Source organism: Lipotes vexillifer, unplaced genomic scaffold (assembly GCF_000442215.2).
Source record: "Lipotes vexillifer unplaced genomic scaffold, Lipotes_vexillifer_v1.1 scaffold37, whole genome shotgun sequence".
Lineage (NCBI taxonomy): Eukaryota > Metazoa > Chordata > Mammalia > Artiodactyla > Lipotidae > Lipotes > Lipotes vexillifer.
In genome coordinates, this window is record NW_006791811.1 from 1448301 (window position 1) to 1471771 (window position 23471).

At 36.9% G+C, this 23471-nt stretch overlaps 1 protein-coding gene across 3 annotated transcripts in view; it reads right to left on the reverse strand.

The window, feature by feature from the left end:
- Positions 1-272: 272 nt before the first annotated feature.
- The window catches only part of ECT2 (epithelial cell transforming 2), a 63426-nt gene continuing 40227 nt past the window's right edge, over positions 273-23471 (reverse strand). For 2 of the 3 annotated variants that reach the window (XM_007464705.1, XM_007464707.1), the window contains 5 exons: positions 16976-17114; positions 15313-15467; positions 5914-6021; positions 4807-4953; positions 277-1598 (listed from right to left, as the gene is read on the reverse strand). In XM_007464705.1, the coding sequence (XP_007464767.1) occupies positions 1509-1598; positions 4807-4953; positions 5914-6021; positions 15313-15467; positions 16976-17114 (639 nt within the window). In that variant the 3' untranslated portion in view covers positions 277-1508. Of the gene's footprint in view, positions 1599-4806; positions 4954-5913; positions 6022-15312; positions 15468-16975; positions 17115-23471 lie in introns of all 3 variants that reach the window. The other variant, XM_007464706.1, reaches the window with a different exon arrangement.

A 23471-nucleotide genomic window follows, 5' to 3' on the forward strand; every position in this document is an offset into this window, starting at 1 on the left:
GCCAGAAAAAAATGCATACATGCACATAAACACAAACTTTTATATAAACTATCATAGGATGCACTACCTCCATTCTGCAAAGTAGATTCTAGATTAACGACTCCTGACTTACACATTGCCCAGTATACATAATGCTTACAAATACTAATAGAGGAATAAGCAATAAATATGCAAGCAAATACACAACAGAGCAAAGGCTGATATAAGCATTCATACCGGCCTATGAAAATTTGTCTGAAACAACTGTTTAAAACACGAAACATAAAATATACTTGAGTTTTAAGTATTTATTTACAAAGTTCTTCCTAATACAACTGCTTTTAAAATATAGCAATAAAGGATCATTTACTATTTAAAAGTGGTACATATGTGGCATAGAAAAAAATCTATATAGTCAGTTAAACTATTATAACTGATAACTGAAAATTGTTAAGTGACAATTAAACATTTGCAGTACTCCCTAAACAGGTAGGAAATAAAAATGCATTTATTTGTAGGAACTTGATTAATTTGTATTACTGACTTAAAAAAAAAAGACTACTGTGAAAGATAACATCAGGGTTTGAAAAATATTTTACAGAAGCAAATAAATGTATTTCAGTTTTACACTTAATTATGAGGCCATGATAAAAATTTGACCATACACATATCTATGTATTTTACAGCAGGTTAGCCAACTTTAGAATTATTTCATAAAGAATATAAACAATCTTTACCACAATTTCCCCATGGTCTTATCCTTCAAAATAAAATTCCACACACTATCAAACTAAATCAAGATTTGCTAGTGGCTAAAATCATCATAAGTATATTGTCCCTTAAACAGCTACAAGTATACACCAGTATCATGTTTGTGCAAAATATACATTATTTTCTAATCTTTCTGCCCTTATCTCAATTTCCAAGCGTATTTTGAAACCATCTCCTTTAACTGTTATTCTTGTTAATAGCGGCAGATCTTTTAAAATCCACATGCTGTATCTTTATTTATAAAATAAACTGCAAAAGGAGCAGTTAAATGACTACTTTAAATAGCACATGTGGACCAAGAACCCACTATTCAGAGATCTATGCAGGTTTTTATCTAGTAAGTACTGTGGTATCACTTAATTTCTGAACAAATTGAGATACACAGATATTTATTTCCAAAAATTCATTCATGGACACTATACAAAGAGATTCACAGCAGTATTTGGCGTCAGCCAATAAAATTTATTTACTGTATCACGTGGCAAAGTTACTAATATCATGAATAACTTAAATGATTGGTCTTCAATTGGATTCAACAAAGAGAAAAATTACATCAAAAGCAATATAATTTTTTACATGAATTAACTCAAAAAATGTAAGAGGTTAACCTTACTCCTTCAAGAAGAAAATAAAATGGCATAGTTTAGTGTTACCTTCTTTCCAGCGTTCACCAAGTGCTAACGACAAGTACCATTTAAGTCAGTTTCTTATTTGAATATGAGGTTAAAAGTTTCTACAAATTAAGATTTTTTTAAGCTTCATATCAAATGAGTTGTAGATCTACTTAAAGTGTGACTTCTCCTTTCAAAGAAGGAAGGAAGGCTGACAAGGGAAGGAGATGGGATGCCCTGTAAAGACAAAATATTTTGTATTTAACATCTTTTCTTTTAAAAATTGTAATATACAGTTTAGTATCATACATGTCATTTTTACATTTCACAAATTATCATTAACAATTAAGACATCTGAAATATCTAAACTCTTTAAATAAACAGAAACTTAAAATTAGCGGGAAGGGTGGGGAGAACACATAATTAAAACTATTTTAGCATTCTGAAAACAAGAAACAAATGGATAGACTAGTTTACTACATATGAACTCAGTTGAAACAGATATATGCTTAGTGTTTCAGGTTGTTTTTAAATTATAAATTGGAAGATAAGTTTTGAGGTTAAAAAGACAAACCCTCGTGGTTTCTTCTTAACTTAATCATAAAGCAGAATTAAGAGGAGTAAAATTACTTCATGGGAAATAATTTTCTTAATTAAAAGTCATAAACTCCGAAAGAGTTTTTATATTATGTATGCAACCCATATTTATATGTCTGTATGTGTTTGTGTGTATGTATGATTTTGCTCCATATAAAAATTGAGCAAAACAGCAGTGCTTCTGATAATAGAGATTATTAATATACTAAGCTGTCTAAACTTATTGTTTCAGAGTGTCAAAGTTAAATATCATCAGATTTTTAATAACAAAGAAACATAGACATGAATACCAAACACTCAAGAGGGGGTGTAAATCAAAACAAATTATAAAAGTAATGTTTTATTTTAGCAGATATTAATGGCTAACTGTAACTAAACTTAGAGCCAGCAAGGTAGCTAGCTATAAGTTCTCATCAACTAGGTAGTAAATAAAATGAAGTGTTTAAAGAGCTAGGTTGGTAAAGTATTACCATTCAAGGGATAGCAAAGCAATGATTTAAGTAGATAGTATAATAGTTTACATTTTCCTCAGGTAAAACCTTTACGATTTGCCATATTAAAAGCATAAATTTTACATAAATGTCATAAATCTAAGATTAAGAATCAGATCTGTAATATAAATCCACTTCACAGGACAATTACTACTATTTTTTTTTTTTTGGTTTTTTTTTATTATTATTTTTTTTTGCGGTACGCGGGCCTCTCACTGTTGTGGCCTCTCCCGTTGTGGAGCACAGGCTCCGGACGCGCAGGCTCAGCGGCCATGGCTCACGGGCCCAGCCGCTCCGCGGCATGTGGGATCTTCCCGGACCGGGGCACGAACCTGCGTCCCCTGCATCGGCAGGCGGACTCCCAACCACTGCGCCACCAGGGAAGCCCTACTACTATTTTTTAAAATAATCATTTTCATAAATAAGAAAATCTCTAATGGGACTGATTTTTTCTGGACTTATGAGTAAATTATCTTGCAAACATATCTTTATGTGCCAATAAGCAAAGAAACTCTATTAAGCCTATGTTGTGAATTCAAACCAGTTATAAAGTTGTGAATTCAAAAGTCCCCACCCACCTAATAAGTAATTCAGTGGAGAAAAATACTTTCTTTTTTCACAAACGCAAACTTCAAATAGCTAATAAGCTCACATTAAACTTCATGAGGCTTGTTTCCATTACTGGTTGGCATATCTCCTAATTCTTCACAAATGTCAAAGATGACTTGGATAGAACTTTTTTTTGAAATTTGAAAACTCAGTATTTCCTTCTAGCATCTCTGAAAAACTAGCTCGTGAGGCAGAATGACGTATAGATCGAAACCAGGAGTTTTGAGAGTGCCCACCAGTAGAGTTTGAGCGCTGAACATAACCATGCTCAGTAAATCCAATTATAGTGCTTGTGGAAACAGAATGGGTAATCTGTTAGAACAGAAATAGGCAATTGAGAAGAGGACATGAATGTCTTAAAGACATTTTAGGTACTTCTTATTTATGTTGTCTATATAAAATTGACAAAACCATAAATAATATATATTAATTTTCCAAAATTCTTCTATAAAATCCAATTATCTTCGTTTGAAAAGCAATAATGTTTATATTAGTTATTATAAATGCAGGAAATAAACAAGGGATAGTACTTTGGCCCTCAGAAAGCTTACAGTCCGATTTTAGTAAATGAATGCTGAATTTTGTCAATTTCAATATATTTTTCATTAGTCAAATTTCTTTGCAAAAATTTATATCATCAACTAAGTACAATCTCATTGGAAGGTTAATCTTGATTAAAAGTTCTGTATAAACATACTCATATTAGCTGTAACCTTTGATATATATTAACTAACGACTTAACTAGCTTTATAAAAAAAGTAAGTTATTAAGCATTATGTGTCTTTTCTGTATAAACTTTAACAATTAAAGGTAACCATTTATAAAACACCAAAGCACTCCCTTTGTGTATATTAACTTTAGATTTTAACTTTAGATTCATTTTACAGTGAAATTGAAGATCTCTAATAAGCTGACAAAAGTCACACAGCTAGCAAATAGTAGAACCGGGATTTGAACATGTGAGTTCCAGAGTTCATGCTCTTAAACACTACTCAAAACTGCCTTTGAGTACAAAATCACATTATACGTGAGTGGGTGTGTATTTACTCTCTACAATAACACCATAGGTAAGTACTATTAACCTCTTTTCTCTCATCTGCAAAAATGGGGATAAGAGAGAATAGGAAACTTGCTGAAGGACATACAGCTAAGAAGTGACAGTCACTTGCTTTTCTTAACCTTAGTAGGTAACGTTAATAATTTTTACAAAGGACAGATACATCACTATTTAGTGACAGTAATAAATGTTAGAAATGCCCTTAATATTAATTAAATGACTAAAATTCTGACACTGTTGGGAATTTGGATTGCTCAGGAAACATTTAAAAATATATACATGAATTTAGAACCCATATCATCCTTTGATATTCAGCTTCAGAGATTATATATTCATCACAGAAATAATGAAAGAAATAAAACTCAGTCTCTGCTATATTACTGGAGCCAATCTATAAATAGAACCATCGCTACTTACATCAGTAAAGTGATAGGCCAGATTGAAACATGTTTCTTTCTTAGAGATCTACAACTCAATCCCAATAAAATTTCATATCAAACTACACATTAAGTAAGTCTCATTAAGTAAGTTCATTAAGTGAGGTTTTCTCAGTTACCTAACCCAGTAGAGGTCAGATATATCCAAAAAAATTGATGGAGATATTAATATTTCCATCTTTAAAAAGTTAACAAATTCCACATCAACTTCATAAATTTGGAGTCATTTAGCCCATTAAATCAAAATCACTTACTGCTAATGAAGATGTGCTAGACAGACGACTCATTACATGCTTATCATTGCTAGAAGGACTTCTTCCCTCCACTGAACTTTGGGATGTCATAAGAGCCCTTCGTAGAGCTCTTTTTGGAGTTTTGGAGAAAGAGAATGCTCTTGTAACCTAGAGTTAAATTACAATTAATTAAAAAACCTAGACAAATCTAACTGATTAGAACAATTATATGTAAACAAAGCCAAATTCTCACCAAGAGTTTTTCTATAAAAAGTATATAGCAAAATTAGAATCTCTTTGGACAAAGCAGTGAGAAAATGTAGTACATTGTAGATTACTCCATCTTGGTTTCATAGAGCACAGTCTAGCAGGAGAAAGTGGGAGGGAAAATTTGGCATGAGAGAAGAAACCTGGGTGTTATCTGATTATGCTACAATTTAGTTGTGAGATCTTTGATCCAAAGTCACTTAAACCTCAATTTCTTTAATTGAAAAAGTGTAGGAGTTTATTTGAATCATCATTGTTAACATGTTTATCTACTATACATCATACATGTTAAATACAGAGATACAATGATGATTAAAGTATAAAGCCTCCCCTCAAAGGCAAGGAAAACAACAACCAAAAGACTTATAAACCTAGCAAGTAGACTACAGTTGCAAAATTTTACCTGTAAAATTAGAAGTCTAGTTCTACTTTTAAAAAGCCCTATTACCAACATTCTTGTGTAGTCCTCAACAACTTCAATACTGTAAGGTAAGTAGCAAAGCTATCTTCATCATTAGAAGTCTGAAACGCACTCATGGTAAGGAACAGATCCCAGGTTTCCTGACTCTACTGTGTGCCCTTTGCTGAAAAATATCTGATTTTTAACATGAATGCACACGTATCTATACCTAAAACACCATCAGAAGTATCATAGTAACTATAATGGGAAGGATAACAAGTTGTTATAATTACTGTGCCAAAGAATTCACTGAGCTAAACTATTATCTCTGTAGGCCTTTTCCTAGAACCAAAAACAGCTTTATTTTATACACTACCTGATGTCTATGGCAATACTATTTTAATATACTCTGAAAAATACATTTTGGAGATATGCTGAATAATAATTTCACTAAGACTCACCTTTTTTGAAGTCTTTTTTATTGCTCTAGATGCTCTACTCAATGTACTGTCCATATCTTTCGTATTTACTTCAAAGGATTCTGGATCAGCAGTGTAAATAAGATTCTCCTGTTGAAAATTAATATTTTTATTTTAAAATAAACAAAATAAAAATACACAACTGTTCCTAAAGTCAAACCTTTAAGAACTTATATGCACACATAGGGAGCATATATAAATGAAGCTACTCAAGATTTCTGATGTGTTTGACATAATTTCTATTCTGAAATTTACTTAAGGCCTCAAAAAGTATATAACAGAAGAACAAAAACTGATTCAAAGAATCAGATTTTTATATTTTTTACAGTGTGTGTGTGTGTGTGTGTGTGTGTGTGTGTGAGTACAGAAATATTTTCTCTTCAACATGGCAAAAGTTCTCAAATGATAAGACTGACTCAGGGCTTTTAAAAAATTTACTATGCCTAATATTTGAAATGTAGGAAAAAGCTCAACTGAAGTTGCCTAATATCTGAATTTACAAGCATTTCTTAGTAACAAAATTTCACAACTGGGAAGAATTCTGTGGTTTAACACAGCATAAATCAGGATATAGTTAAATGTTTGCTGCCATCTTGTGGTTAATTTTACTTTATGAAATATCTTCATTAACTGTTTATATTTCAGTTCTAGAATTATTAGCCATCCTGTGGCTAGTAATTCAATAGATTTTATTTTAAGGAAATTTTTCCATTAACCGTTTACATTTCAGAATCATGGTTATAAATTTAGACAGGACTGCATAAGCCATGTAGTCGGACATTGTGATAAATGCAGGAGTAATCTCTATAATACACAATCACTATACTGCAGAAATCCATTTTATATATGGATATCTAGAACTATGAGAAAAAATTCTTCCTTATAATGAGCAGTTCTTTGGCTTTACAAAAAGCTGTCTGCATCTCTTTTCTCGTCAGCACTCTGTTGTTGTACACACTAGCACTTTATTTCCTTCATGAACCTTTTTGTGGAACAATCCTTTATTTATAACAACATATTCTTGGCCCACAGAAATTTTAAAAAAACAAACAAATCAAGGGCCAGAGGAGGTGGTGGAATAGAAGGAAGTGGAACTCACCTCCTCCCACAAATATACCACAAATACATCTACATGTGGAATAATTCTTACAGTATACCTGCTGAATGCCAGCAGAAGATCTCATAAAACCCAAATGCAAGAAGGATGACCACCTAACAGGGTAGGGTGAAAGAAAGAAAACCGGAATTGGGACGGGATCTGTGCCCCTGGGAGGGTGCTGTGAAAGAGGAAAGGTTCCCTCACCCCGGGAAGCCACTTTACCAGCAGGGGAGATCAGTGGGGAGAGAAAGGGAGCTTCAGAAGCTTGGAGGAGAGTGCTGCAGCCAGTGTGCAACAAGAAGAAATCGAGAGGCCTGCACAGAAGGCCCTGGCCATCTCACTGCAATCCCCAGCCTAGGACCCACATCTGCTGGTGCACACAGGGGCTGAGTGCTAAAACTTGGGCTTCAGAGGACAGACCTGAGAAGACCGGGATTGGCTGCATGAAGACAGCCTGAAGGGGCTGGAGTGTGGTCCACAGCTGCAAACAGGGGCATGCGCAAGAAGGAGCCCAGATCTGTCACTGACGTCCCATTGTTAACCTGCAAGCTCGGAGGGGCGGGGCCTGGAACAGCAGCCTCATTCTCAGTGTGCTCACAGAGGGTGAGGTTCTGCCTCTATGATTTGGGAACGAGTAAGCTTGGGTGAGCTGCCCACACATGGAGGCAGGGCTGAAACCCTAGCCTATGGCCAGCGGCTGCACAACTTCAGAAGCAGGGTTGAAATCTGAGTGTTCCAGCAGCTGTGATATCTGCGGATTTGCGCACCTGAGACAGCTTTGTAAACCCAGTGCCTGCAGGACATTGGAGTAGATTATTGGCGCTCCTGTGACTGGGGCAGGCCTGGCGATAGCAGGCTCTGCTGGCGCTCACACACAGAGGCGGGGCCAGGGTCTGGGCTGACTCAGTAGCTCCTACGGTGGGTCCAGGTGCTTGACCCAGTCCAGATGCGTGACCATGGCGTACCAGTGCTTGAACTCAGTGGTTCCATGTCAAAAGATCTATGCTAGTGGCTTTGTGAGCATAGCACCTGAGGGATACCCAAGCTTACTGCCTGAATTCCCATGGTTGAGCTGGGACTGAGGGCAGTGCCAAAGACAGTATACGTTGGTGAGCCAACATGACAGGTAACAGGTAAAACCACAGAGCGACTTCCCAGTAGACAGCTTCTGCAAAGAAATAATCAGGGGCTCCTCTCCCAGCAGGGGCATTCAAGCCCAACTACCTCACACCAGTCCAGAAACAGAGCTGGTGGCATCTACTCCAACAACTGGGGTGCAGACCCTGCCCCTGACAGAGCTGTGAAAACCAAAGAGCAAAGAGGAGGCCACGCTCAACATCAGTGCAGGCTCTGGTCATCACGGTAACAATCATACTCCCTATCAAGGGGATAATGGCTAACACACACTAAAGAAAAATATGGCAGACATCCATAATAAAAACAGCCCCTGCACAAAAATATTACACTCATGAGGGCTACACAGGGAAACAAAAAACAGCCCTTCAAGACTACAGCAGATAACTATTTCTCCTTAATTCACAGAGTCAGAGAAATAGAAGTAAAATGAAGCAGAGGAAACACTCCCAATTAAAAGACCAAGAGATTTCCCTGAAAGAACAATGAAACAGACATCTGCAGTCTAGTAGATCCCGAGTCCAAAAAGGAGGTAAGGAAAATACTGAAGTAATTAAGCAAGTCTATCAATAGAAATGCACATTACTGTAAAAAGGAACTAAGAACTATAAAAAGGAGGCAATTAAATTAGAAAACTCATTTGCCAAAACAAAAGCTGAACTTGAGGCAATCGACAACAAACTGGATAATGCAAAAGAACTTATAAGTGATCTGGAAAATAGAATAATGGAAATCACCCAATCAGAACAGCAGACAGAAATACAAATGAAAAAAAAAAAAAAGGAAAGCAATAAACGAGACCTATGGGATAATATAAAGTATCCAGATCTATGCATAATCAGGATTCCAGAAGGAAAACAAAGAGAAAAGAGGATCAAAAATTTATTTGGGGCTTCCCTCGTGGCGCAGTGGTTGAGAGTCTGCCTGCTGATGCAGGGGACATGGGTTCGTGCCCCGGTCTGGGAAGATCCAACATGCCACAGAGCGGCTAGGCCTGTGAGCCATGGCCGCTGAGCCTGCGCATCCGGAGCCTGTGCTCCGCAACGGGAGAGGCCACAACAGTGAGAGGCCTGCGTACTGCAAAAAAAAAAGAAAAATTTATTTGAAGAAATTATGGCTGATGACTTCCCAAATATAAAGAAGGAAACAGATACTCAGGTACAGGAAGCACAGAGGGCCCCAAACAAGAAGAACCCAAACAGACCTACACCAAGACATATTATAATTAAAATGGCAAAAGTTAAAAGATATAAAGAGGATTCCAAAGGCAGCAAGAGAAAAACAAAGCGTTAATTACAAGGGAAACCACATAAGGCTATCAGCTGATTTCTCTACAGAAACACTGAAGACCAGAAGGGAGTGGCAAGATATATTCAAAGTCTTGAAAGGGAAGAAGCTGCAACCCAGGATACTCTAGCCAGCAAGATTATCACTTAGGATAGGAGAGATAAAGAATTTCTCAGACAAGCAAAAACTGAAAGAATACAGCAATATTAAACCTATCCTAATAGGAGTATTGAAAGTTCTTCTTTAAATAGAAAAGAAGCAGGAATCTAGAGGAAAGAGAAATATCTCAACTGGAAAGTAAATCACTTAAATAAGCCAGTATACAGATTAAAAAAATAAATTTGTGAAAGCAATGATAACTACAATGAACACCAAAAGAATAAACATGAAGATGTAAAAGAGGACAGCAAAATCATAAAGTGTGGGGGAAGAGAGTATGAAAAATATACAACAGATTCACAAAAACCAAAAAGAACAGAACAAAAGCGTAATACAAAAGAAAACCATCAAACTACAAAATGAAAAACAAGGAAACAAAGAAGAAATACGAAATCAACTGGAAAACAAGATTTAAAATGGCAATAAATACATATCTACCAATAATTACCTAAAATGTCAATGGACTAAATTCTCTAATAAAAAGACATAGAGTGGAAGAGTGAATAAAAAAACAGGAGCTTACAATATGCTGCCTACAAGGGACCCACTTTAGGGCAAAGGACACACATAGATTCAAAGTGATGAGATGGAAAAAGATATTTCATGCAAACAGAAATGACAAGAAAGTGGGTCTAGCAATACTCCTATGAGACAAAACGGACTCTAAAACTAATGTAACAAAGATAAAAAAGGACACTCTATAATGATAAAAGGGTCAATACAAGAAGAGGCTACTACACTCGTTAACATAACACTTGTTAACATATGCAGTATAGGAGCACCTAAATACAAAAAGCAAATGGTAACAGACATAAAAAGAGAAAATGACAGGAATACAATAGTAAGAGACTTTAACACCTCCCTCACACCAATGGACAGATCTTCCAGATATAAAAATCAGTAAGGCAAGAGAGATCCTAAATGATACAATAGAACAGTTAGACTTAATTGATATTTTCAGGACATTACATCCAAAAAAACCAGAATACACATTCTTTTTAAGTGCACATGGAATAATCTCTAGGACAAACCACATACTAGGACAAAAAACAAGCCTGAACAAATTTAAGATAGAAATTATTTCAAGCATCTTTTCTGACCACAAAGGCATGAAACTACAAATCAACCAGAAAAAGAGAAATGAGAAAAAAATGATTATATGGAGACTAAAAAACATGCTACAAAAACCAATGGGTTGATGATGCAATCAAAGAGGAAATCAGAAGATACCTTGAAACATATGACATAAAAACACAACCATACAAAATCTACGGCATGCAGCAAAAGAAGGTCTTATAAGGAAGGAAATAATAAAGATCAGAGAGAAAATACATAAAATATAGATTAAAAAACAATAGAAAAGAGCTGGTTCTTTGAAATGGTAAACAAAATCAACAAACCTCTCTTCAGGCTCATCAAGAACAGAGGACCCAAATAAACAAAATAAGCAATGAAAGAGGAGAAATAACAACCAGGACAACAGAAATTAAAAAAAACATAAGACAATACTATGAACAATTATATGAAAACAAATTCAACAACCTAAAAAAAATGTACAATTTTCTAGAAACATACAACCCACCAAAACTGAATGAAGAAGAAAGAAAATTTGAACAGACCATTCACTAGAAGTGAAATACAATATGTAATGAAAAAACTCCCTGCAAACCGAAGTCAGGACCAGATGGCTTCACTGGGGAATTCTGCCAAGCATACAAAGAAGAACTTATAAAAACCCTCCCCAAACTCTTCCACCAAAAGATTGAAAAGGGAACACTCCCAAAGGCATTCTAGAAAGCCACCATCACCCTGATACCAAAACCAAAAACAATACCAAAAAAGAAAATTAAAGGCCAATATCTTTGATGAATATAAATGCAAAAATTCTCAACAAAATATTAGCAAACCAAATCCAACAACACATAAAAACAAGATCATATACCACAATCAAGTTGGATTCATCCCAGGGTCACAAAGATGGTTCAACATACAAATATCAATCAGTGTGATAACACCACATCAACAAAATAAAAGACAAAAAACACATGATCATCTCAATAGATGCAGGAAAAGCATCTGATAAAATTCAATGTCCATTCATGATAAAAACTCTTACCAAAACGGGTATAGAGGGAACATATTGCAACATAATAAAAGCTGTTTTGACAAACCCCCAGCCAAGATAATACTCAATGGTGAAAAGCTGAAAGTCTCCCCGCTAAAATCCGGAACAAGACAAGGGTGCCCACTCTCACCACTTCTATTCAATATAGGATTGGAAGTCCGAGCCACAGCAATGGACAAGAAAAAGGAATAAAAGCTATCAAAATTGGAAAAGAGGTAAAACTGTCATTACATGCAGATGACGTGACACTAAATATAGAAAACCCTATAGACTCCACACAAAAACTATTAGAACTGATAAATTCAGCAAGGTAATGATACAAGATTAACATACAGAAATCTGTTGTATTTCTTTACACTAACAATGAAATATCAGAAAGTTAAAAAAAAAAAAGAAAAAATCCCTTCTAAAACCACATCATACACACACAAAATATTTAGGAATAAACCTGACCAAGGAGGTGAAAGATTTATATGCTGAGAACACTAGAAAATTGTTAAAGGAAACTGAAGATGATTCAAAGAAATGAAATCATGCTCTTGATTGGAAGAATTAATATTGTTTAAAGGGCCATACTACCCAAAGCAATCTACAGATTTAATGCAATCCCTATCAAGTTACTCATGACATTTTTCACAGAACTAAAACAAAGTTCTCATATTTATATGGAACCACTAAAAAAACAGAATTACCAAAGCAATCCTGAGGAAAAATAACAAGGCTGGAGGCATAACCCTCTCAGACTTCAGAGAATACTACAAAGCTACAGTAATCAAAACTGTGTTGCATTGGCCCCCAAACAGACATATGGATCAATGGAACAGAAAGAGAGCCCAGAGCCCAGAAGTAAACCAACATACCTAGAGTCAATTAATCTTTGACAAAGGAGGCAAGAATATACAATGGAGAAAAGACACTCTCTTCAGCAACTGGTGCTGGGAAAGCTGGACAGCTGTATGTAAATCAATGAAGTGAGAAGACACCCTCACGCCATACATAAAAATAAACTCAAAATGGTAAAGACTTAAATATAAGACGCAACACGATAAAACTCCTAGAAGAGAACATAGGCAAAACATGCTGACATAAATTGTACCAATGTTTTCTTAGGTCAGTCCCCCAAGGCAATAGAAATAAAGGCAAAAATAAACAAATTGGACCTAATCAAACTTATAAGCTTTTGCACAGGAAGGAAACCATATAAAGAAAAGACAGCCTACGGAAGGAAGGGGAGAAAATATTTGCAAACGATTCAATCAACAAGGGATTAACTTCCAAAATATACAAATAGTTCACACAACTCTATAACAAGAAAACAACCCAATCAATAACTGGGCAGAAGACCTAAATAAACATTTCTCCAAAGAAGACATACAGATGGCCAAGAGGCACATGGGAAGATGCTCAACATCACTAATTATTAGAGAAATGAAAATCAAACCTACAATGAGGTACCCCTCACACCAGTCAGAATGGCCATCATTAAAAAGTCTACAAATAACAAATCCCAGAGAGGGTGTGGAGAAAAAAGGAACCCTCCTACACTGTTGGTTGGAATGTAAACTGGTGCAGCCACTATGAAAACAGTATGGAGGTTCCTTAAAAAAACTAAAAATAGAGTTGTCGTATGACCTAGGAATCCCACTCCTGGGCATATATCCAGAGAAAACTATAATTCAAAAAGATACATGCACCCCAATGTCCACAGCAGCACAATTTACAATTGCTGAGACATGGAAGCAACCTAAATGTCCACTGACAGATGAATGGATAAAGAAGATGTGGTATATATACAAAATGGAATAGGGACTTCTCTGGTGGTGAGCCACAACTACTGAAGCCCACGTGCCTAGAGTCCATGCTCTGCAACAAGAAGTCACCACAATGAGAAGCCTGCGCACAGCAACGAAGAGTAGCCCCCATTTGCCACAGCTAGGAAAAAAGCCCGTGCGCAGCAGCAAAGATCCAATGCAGCCCAAAATAAATAAATAAATAATTTAAAAAGAAAGAAAAGTTTAAAAAAATGGACTGACTACCCCTCAGCCATGAAAAAGAATGAAAGTATGCCATGCAGCAACATGGATGGACCTAGAGATTATCATACTAAATGAAGTAAATCACAAAGAGAAAGACAAATACCATATGATATCACTTATATGTAGAATCTAAAATATGACATAAATGAACTTATTTACGAAAAAGAAACAGACTCACAGACATAGAAAATGTGAAAACTTATGGTTATCAAAGGGGAATGGGGGTGGGAGAGGGATAAATTAGGAGTCTGGGATTAGCAGATACAAACTACTATATATAAAATGGATAAACAACAAGGTCCTACTGTATAGCACAGGGAACTATATTCAGTATCCTATAATAAACCATAATGAAAAAGAATATGTGTATATATACATGTATAACTGAATTACTTTGCTGTACACCAGAAACTAACACAATGCTGTAAATCAACTATACTTCAATTAAAAAACATGAAATTTAAAAGTCTGTTAATTTTTCTAAACAGTTAGGTAAATACCTTTAATAAAGTATTTACTTTATAAGCAATAATAATTATACCTCAATGTCTTTGAAGATCAGATTTAACTATAATAAACTGAATGTTTTATTCCCACAGGAAATGTCCAAGTACTATACTGAAAAAGGTTATCTGTCTATACATTCTCCTCCATCTATGTCATTTGTGCAAAGATGAAGGGATCTATATCTATCACATGTCTCTCCCATATATAATGAAGAAATCAAATTATCCTTTTTTTTTTTTTTTGCGGTATGTGGGCCTCTCACTGTTGTGGCCTCTCCCGTTTGTGGAGCACAGGCTCCGGACGCGCAGACTCAGCGGCCATGGCTCACGGGCCCAGCCGCTCTGCGGCATGTGGGATCCTCCTGGACCGGGGCACGAACCCGTGTCCCCTGCATCGGCAGGCGGACTCTCAACCACTGCGCCACCAGGGAAGCCCCCAAATTATCTTTTAATGGACCTAGATTTCATTCAAGATCTACTACAAGCTACCTGATTTCTGGTGAGTCATTTAACTTCAAGAATTTGATTTTCTCATATATCTTCACTTTAATCTGTACAGGATAAAAATGATTATATATTCATAATGACATATGATTTTAAGAGATTGGACTAAGAAAACTGCATTGGCAACTTGCCTGACAGGCAAAGCAACTTGCTACAACTCACCTATTGCTCTCAATAAGATAAAAGAACAATAGAACAAAATACTCTCTCACAGATAGCCAAGTCAAAGAGCACTAATGAAAATACATTATAAGTCCCAAAAGCTTCACTACAGCAGAGCCAAAGGAGCTGTAAGGCTATGAGGCCTTATATATGAGGTCCTGTCTGTAAGCTAGGGACTCAAAGAAATGTTTCATGTGTCTATATTTTTTAAAATTTCCTCCAAAACAACTTTTAAATCAGTTTTCCTCAATAAATACAACACAAACTCTCCTTCATCCATAATTAACAAGTCATTAGAAACGTACACGTTTAGTCTGTACATTACCACGGAGTTTAAACTTTCATTATAATAGTGGTTTAAGAACTTACAGCATCTGCTTTACAAATGGTGTTGGCCACATGTCGACATAGCATCTTTAGCCAGTTTTCTTTTGGAGGTTCCTCTGATGTCAACTGGAAACTGAGCAGCACATTTGCCTGCTCTGTAGGTGGCCTCACAAGCAAGGCAAAAGCATTATGGCAATCTAGGGTTCCAGAATAATCACAAACATTAAATGTTACTCCTTGGAAAATGACAGACTGAACACAAGTTCCCTCAGAGCAATGAAATTCCAAAAAATTATCTCTTCTCTACCTTTTCTGTCCCCTCTGCTTTTTTTTTTTTTTTTTGCGTTACACGGGCCTCTCTCACTGATGCGGCCTCTCCCGTTGCGGAGCATAGGCTCTGGACACACAGGCTCAGCGGCCATGGCTCACGGGCCTAGCCGCTCCACGGCACGTGGGATCTTCCCAGACCGGGGCACAAACCTGTGTGCCCTGCATCGGCTGGCGGACTCTCAACCACTGTGCCACCAGGGAAGCCCTCCCCTCTGTTCTTAACTGGACAAAGAATAGCATCATATTAAGTTGAAACACTGGAAAGAATTATAATAGTATGTACCAAGTGAGGAACCAACAATGATATTGTTAAGTAAGCAGTATTTTCCATGACATTTAATATTTTATTTGATGGAGTTTTTAAAAATTAGATTATATCATTTCTTAGAATTCTAGAATTTAAGTTTTAAAATAAAGTGACATTGTAAGAATAATTCAATCTATTTAAATCAAGTTCAAATAAATACTCAAATATTAAAATTGTTACAAAATGTTTTATGACCAAGATGCTAAAACAGAACCTATTTTAAACAATGAAGTCTTCCATAATTATAATCCAAAAATATAGAGATCATTTAAGTGAATGTTCTATGTAACCTTAATAAATCCAGAATTTGACAACTGAGTAAAGATAGCAATATAAGTTGCCATTCAAGTTTTTTTTTTTATTGTTTCTCATAAATTAAAAGCTTTCCATCATTTGAGGATGGGATCAGTAATGGAACCAGTTTACACTGTAAAAATATATGCCTAAACAAGCAAAATATTGCCAGGCACGCATATCACTAGGTACCATTTTAAAAATTGATACTGTGCCAGTAGGTATAAACTTTTCCCAATTTCAGGCCTTCAAAGAATCCTCTCTAACACTCCCAAAGTATAGAGTAAAAGCTTTCCTTAATACACATTTGAGCCCATGTTGAGTCTACCATAGTTACTTTGGGTGTACTTACTCATGCACATCTATTCCTGGTCATATCCTAAGTGTATCCCTAACAATACAGCCATTGGCAACAGGTAAGGTTATAAGCTGTGGGGCACAGGTAATAGACTACAATTGCCTTTGGATTCTGAAGGAATAAAAATAAGTTTTGGTGTGGGAATGGGCACTATTTTGACATGTAACCACTTAAAAGCTCTCTGTCCCTTAAGAGATGAAGATATCCTTCAGACTGAGATAGTATTTTCATTTGAAAAAAATTAAAAATCTCCCAGTTTCTAGAGATGTAGTTGAAGTATAAGAACAATTACTTTGCCAGAACTAACCAACAATATTTAAAGATAATTTACCAGCTTAAAAAATATATATAAGGGAATCAAACTTTCAATGAATATAAACTTTTTATCTAGCCAATAGTTTATCCAATGACCATACCTTCTGTCTCTCGTATGTCTAGCACCTTCTTAATCTGAGAAAGAGGCATTAGATGAATATGCTTAAGAGAAGCTGGGGGTCTGGTCTGGCCATGAGGACTCCTAAAAGTGCCAATAACCTTGTGTCGTTTTCTTGCTATCTGATTATAGAAGAAAAAAAAAAGTCATCGTCAGTAACATAAAAACAAACACCAAATGCTTAAAAGTAAACTGGCACTAATCACATAAATCTATATGCAGCTTATTTAACTACCAGTCATTCTAAAATTACTATCTGATAAGAAGCATAGTTACTATGTGACAAATTCATACATGTAACTATGTAGCAGAAATGCTCATGTTTATATGAGAAGAGCTCAAAAATCAGGAAAACAGGATATATGGAAAAGATCCCAGAGGTATGAAAGAACTTAGAAGCACTGTGAGCAGTAACAGGATCAAAGGATGAAGGAACCTTCAATAAAAGGCCTTGAATTCGGAAAGGGGAATAGTTGCTTTGGGATTGCTGCCTTGGGTTCAAAAGATAATTGATTTCAGTGTAAGAGCAGAATACACAATTATCTCAGATGCTTTGCAAGGCACTGAGGATAAAGGAGTGAATAATACAGAAATGGTTCTGGCTCTCATGATACCTACATACTATTGAAAAATAGGAAAATTAAAGTAACTAAATAATACATTAAAAATTGATACAAATTATAAAGTCAAGGTGCTATGTTAAGATATAACTTTACCTAAACTGGGAACTCATGCAAAGGAGGACATAGGTAAAGTAATGCTGGAGAAGACAAGAGCAAAATCAGAAAGGACCCTGTGACTCATGATGTATTTGAGTTCTGTAAATTTTATAAGGTCTTTAAATTTATTGTTTTCATTTCCATGAAATCCTAGTATATTATTTTGCCTTTTTAAAAGAACATTTCTTTGGGGGTTATAATCATCAACTGAAAGACATTAACACAAAACGATTTAGATTAAGCTACTTAATGAATTGAGATTGACTGGTCATCATCATGAATATGACAAAGTAAGGCTGAAAAATGTACTGTTGATAGCTTGTGTTGGCTAATGAGAAAAGATCAAAAGGCAGTCAGTATCATATTCACATTGATGCAGAAATATGACGCAGATCTATGATACATATCAAATATTAAAGGCCCATTTATATTAATATATGAAAAAAGCAGATTCTTTAAATAATTATTTCCACTGTACTATTTGAATATACTTTTAATTTAGCTAAGCAAAATAAATAATATTAAGGTTCATTTTTAAAAAGGAAAAACAATGACAAGTGCTAATATTGATGATACAAATGCTAGTCCATCAAGGTAAAAACTCAAAATACAGATACATCACCTGTCATGTTTAAGTGAAGTCAGTTTAGATCTTATCTATTTTAAATGCTTCTAACTTTTACCATTCTCTTCATTCCAAATTTGCTCAAAGCTTTGTTTTCTTTTTCAACAAACAAGCTAAAGAATAAAAGTTTATAAAATCTAAAAGTCCAAATTATAAATTTGGAGTTCAAATTTAATGTTAGAAATAGAAATGTTACAGTTAATGTGATTCTGACATGGAGACTATGACAGAGTAGAACAAAAAGTCACTGAATTCAGGAAGATGAAGGAAGTGAGAAGCCAGGGTATCAGATAACAGACTTGGAGGCTACAAGGAATGACCAATGGCAGGAATTAAAATGGAAGGTAAGTCAATGTGCCAGTTGTAGTAGACTTCACAAAAATTGAAGGGGATGTAAAATAAAAAAATTAAAAGTAAGCCTCAACTATCTAAGGATTAAGAGGATAAAGACCAGAATGGATTAGCAAAGGAAGCACAGATAACCTAACCTATTAGATGAATGGAGCCAGCTGACCTATGAACGTCAACAGGAAAAACTTACAAAAGCTTTAATGAAAGCAAAAAAACAGAACTACTAAGCAGCTACATGGTACTCAGGGAGCATGATACTGCAGATTCAAATAAAATATGATCAAAAATTGACTCTACCTAGTCCCTGTTCTCAAAAGCAGAGCAGGCTAAAGCTCTCACTACAGGGGAGACAAGTAGTTCAGAATTATCTGCCTCATGATTTTTATAACTTTCTCAGTTCAGGGTAAAGTCAATTGTGTACAGTACTTTCACTGCCTTTACTTTTGTGTTTTGTGACAGTACTGACCAAATGAAAATACCACTTTTCACTAACCTCACAACAACAAAACTCTTTAACACAAGTAAATTTTTGGTGAGATTTTATTGTACCTGTAACTGTACCTGGCTTGTTCTCTAAGATTCCGTTGTATTTATACTTTAAAAACTAATGTGCAGGAGACCCTCAAGATGGCGGAGGAGTAAGACACGGAGATCATCTTCCTCCCCACAAATACATCAGAAATACATCTGCATGTGGAACAACTCCTACAGAACACCTACCGAACGCTGGCAGAAGACCTCAGACAAAAGGCAAGAAACGTACCTGGTTAGGGCAAAAGAAAAAAGAATAAACAGAGACAAAAGGATAGGGACGGGACCTGCACCAGTGGGAGGGAGCCGTGAAGGAGGAAAGGTTTCCACACATTAGGAAGCCCGTTCACTGGTGGAGACAGGGGGGTGGGCGGGGGGAAGCTTCAACGCCATGGAGGAGAGCGCAGCAACAGGGGTGCGGAGGGCAAAGTGGAGAGATTCCCGCAAGAGGATCGGTGCCGCCCGGCACTCACCAGCCCAAGAGGCTTGTCTACTCACCCGCCGGGGCGGGCGGGGGCTGGGAGCTGAGGCTCGGGCTTCAGTCAGATCCCAGGGAGAGGAATGGGGTTGGCAGAGTGAACACACCCTGAAGGGGCTAGTGCGCCGCAGCTAGTCGGGAGGGAGTCCGGGAAAAAGTCTGGAGCTGCCGAAGAGGCAAGAAATCATTGTTTTGGGGTGCATGAGGAGAGGGTTTTCAGAGCACCGCCTAAATGAGCTCCAGAGACTGGTGCAAGTCGCGGCTATCAGCACGGACGCCAGAGACGGGAATGAGACGCTAAGGCTGCTTCTGCAGCCACCAAGAAGCCTGTGTGCAAGCACAGGTCACTACTCACACCTCCCCTCCCAGGAGCCTGTGCAGCCCGCCACTGCCAGGGTCCCGTGATCCAGGGACAACTTCCCCGGGAGAACACATGGCATGCCTCAGGCTGTTGCAACGTCATGTGGGCCTCTGCCGCTGCAGGCTCGCCCCACGTTCCGGACCCCTCCCTCCCCCCGGCCTGAGTGAGCCAGAGCCCCCTAATCAGCTGCTCCTTTAACCCCGTCCTGTCTGGGTGGGAACAGACGTGCTCAGGCGACCTACACGCAGAGTCGGGGCCAAATCCAAAGCTGAACCTCAGGAGCTGTGGGAACAAAGAAGAGAAAGGAAATCTCTCCCAGCAGCTTCAGGAGCAGCAGATGAAATCTCCACAGTCAACCTGATGTACCCTGCATCTGTGGAATACCTGAATAGACAATGAATCATCCCAAATTGAGATGGACTTTGGGAGCAACTGTAGACTTGGGGTTTGCTTTCTGCATCTCATTTGTGTCTGGTCTTATGTTTATCTTACTTTAGTATTTAGAGTTTATTATCATTGGTAGATTTGTTTATTGCTTTGGTTGCTCTCTTCCTATTTTTTTTTTTTTAATACATAGATTTTTTCCCCCTTTTTCTCTTTTTGTGAATGTGTATGTGTGTGCTTCTTTGTGTGATTCTGTCTGTATAGTGTTGCTTTTACCATTTGTCCTAAGGCTCTGTCTGCCTGCTTTTTTTTTTTTGGTATAGTTTTTGGCGCTTGTTATCATTGGTGGATTTGTTTTTTGCTTTGGTCCTTCTCTTCTTTCTTTCTTTTCTTTTTTTTAATTACTTCTTATTTCTTTTATTTTTAATAATGTTTTTATTTTTTATTTTAATAACTTTCTTTTCTTTTTCTTTCTTTCTTTATGTCTTTTTTTCTCCCTTTTCTTCTGAGTCATGTGGCTAACGGGTCTTGGTACTCCAGCCAGGTGTTAGGCCTGTGCCTCTGATGTGGGGGAGCCAAGTTCAGGATACTGGTCTACCAGAGAACTCCTGACTCCATGTAATATCAAACGGCGAAAGCTCTCCCAGAGATCTGCATCTCAATGCTAAGACCCAGCTCCACTCAACGACGAGCAAGCTACAGTGCTCGATACCTTATGCCAAACAACTAACAAGACAGGAACACAATGCTACCCATGAGCAGAGAGGCTGCCAAAAATCATAAGGTGAAAGACACCACAAAACACACCACCGGATGCGGTCATGTCCACCAGAAAGACAAGATCCAGCCTCATCCACCAGAACACAGGCACTAGTCCCCTCCACCAGGAAGCCTACACAACCCACTGAACCAACCTTAGCCACTGGGGGCAGACACCAAAAACAATGGGAACTATGAACCTGCAGCCTGCGAAAAGTAAACCCCAAACACAGTAAGTTAAGAAAAATGAGAAGACAGAGAAACACACAGCAGATGAAGGAGCAAGGTTAAAACCCACCAGACCAAACAAATGAAGAGGAAATAGGCAGTGTACCTGAAAATGGATTCAGAGTAATGATAGTAAAGATGATCCAAAATCTTGGAAACAGAATGGAGGAAATACAAGAAGTGTTTAACACAGAACTAGAAGAACTAAAGAGCAAACAAACAATGATGAACAGCACAATAAATGAAATTAAAAATTCTCTAGAAGGAATCAATAGCAGAATAACTGAGAAAGAAGAATGGATAAGTGACCTGGAAGATACCATAGTGGAAATAACTACCGCAGAGCAGAATAAAGAAAAAAAGAATGAAAAGAACCGAGGACAGTCTCAGAGACCTCTGGGACAACACTAAACACACCAACATTCGAATTATAGGGGTCCTAGAAAATGAAGAGAAAAAGAAAAGGACTGAGAAAATATTTGAAGGGATTATAGTTGAAAACTTCCCTAATATGGGAAAGGAAATAGTCAATCAAATCCAGGAAGCAAAGAGAGTCCCATACAGGATAAATCCAAGGAGAAACACGCCAAGACACAAATTAATCAAACTACTAAAAATTAAATATAAAGAAAAAATATTAAAAGCAGCAAGGGAAAAACAACAAATAACATACAAGGGACTCCCCATAAGGTTAACAGCTGATCCTTCAGCAGAAACTCTGCAAGCCAGAAGGGAGTAGCAGGGCATATTTAAAGTGATGAAAGGGAAAAACTTACAACCAAGATTACTCTACCCAGCAAGGATCTCATTCAGATTCGATGGAGAAATTAAAACCTTTACAGACAAGCAAAAGCTAAGAGAATTCGGCACCACCAAACCAGCTTTACAACAAATGCTAGAGGAACTTCTCTAGGCAGGAAAAACAAAAGAAGGAAAAGACCTACAATAACAAACCCCAAACAATTAAGAAAATGGTAATAGGAACATACATATCAATAACTACCTTAAATGTAAATGGATTAAGTGTTCCAACTAAAAGACACAGACTGGGTGAATGGATACAAAATCAAGACCCATACATATGCTGTCTACAAGAGGCCCACTCCAGACCTAGGGACACATACAGACTGAAAGTGAAGGGATGGAAAAAGATATTCCATGCAAAAGGAAATCAAAAGAAAGCTGGAGGGCTTCCCTGCTGGCGCAGTGGCTGGGAGTCTGCCTGCCGATGCAGGGGATACGGGTTCGTGCCCTGGTCCGGGAGGGTCCCACGTGCCGTGGAGTGGCTGGGCCCGTGAGCCGTGGCCGCTGGGCCCGCGCGACTGGAGCCTGTGCTCTGCGACGGGAGAGGGTGCAGCGGTGAGAGGCCCACGTACCACAAAAAAAAAAAAAAAAAAAAAAAAAAAAAAAAAAAAAAAAAAAAAGCTGGAGTAGCAATTCTCATATTCAGACAAAATAGACTTTAAAACAAAGACTATTACAAGAGACAAAGATGGACACTACATAATGATCAAGGAATCAATCTAAGAATATATAACAATCGTAAATATTTATGCATCCAACATAGGAGCACATAAGGCAAAAGCTAACAGCCATAAAAGGAGAAATCGACAGTAACAAATTCATAGTAGGGGACTTTAACACCCCACTTTCACCAATGGACAGATCATCCAAAATGAAAATAAATAAGGAAACACAAGCTTTTAATGACACATTTAACAAGATGGACTTAATTGATATTTATAGGACATTCCATCCAAAAACAACAGAATACACTTTCTTCTCAAGTGCTTATAGAACATTCCGCAGGAGAGATCATATCTTGGGTCACAAATCAATATTTGGTAAATTTAAGAAAACTAAAATCGTATCAAGTATCTTTTCCAACCACAATGCTATCAGACTAGATATTAATTACAGGAAAAAATTCTGTAAAAAATACAAACACATGGAGGCTAAACAGTACACTAGTAAAGAACCAAGAGATCATTGAAGAAATCAAAGAGGAAATCAAAAAATACCTAGAAACAAATGACAAGGAAA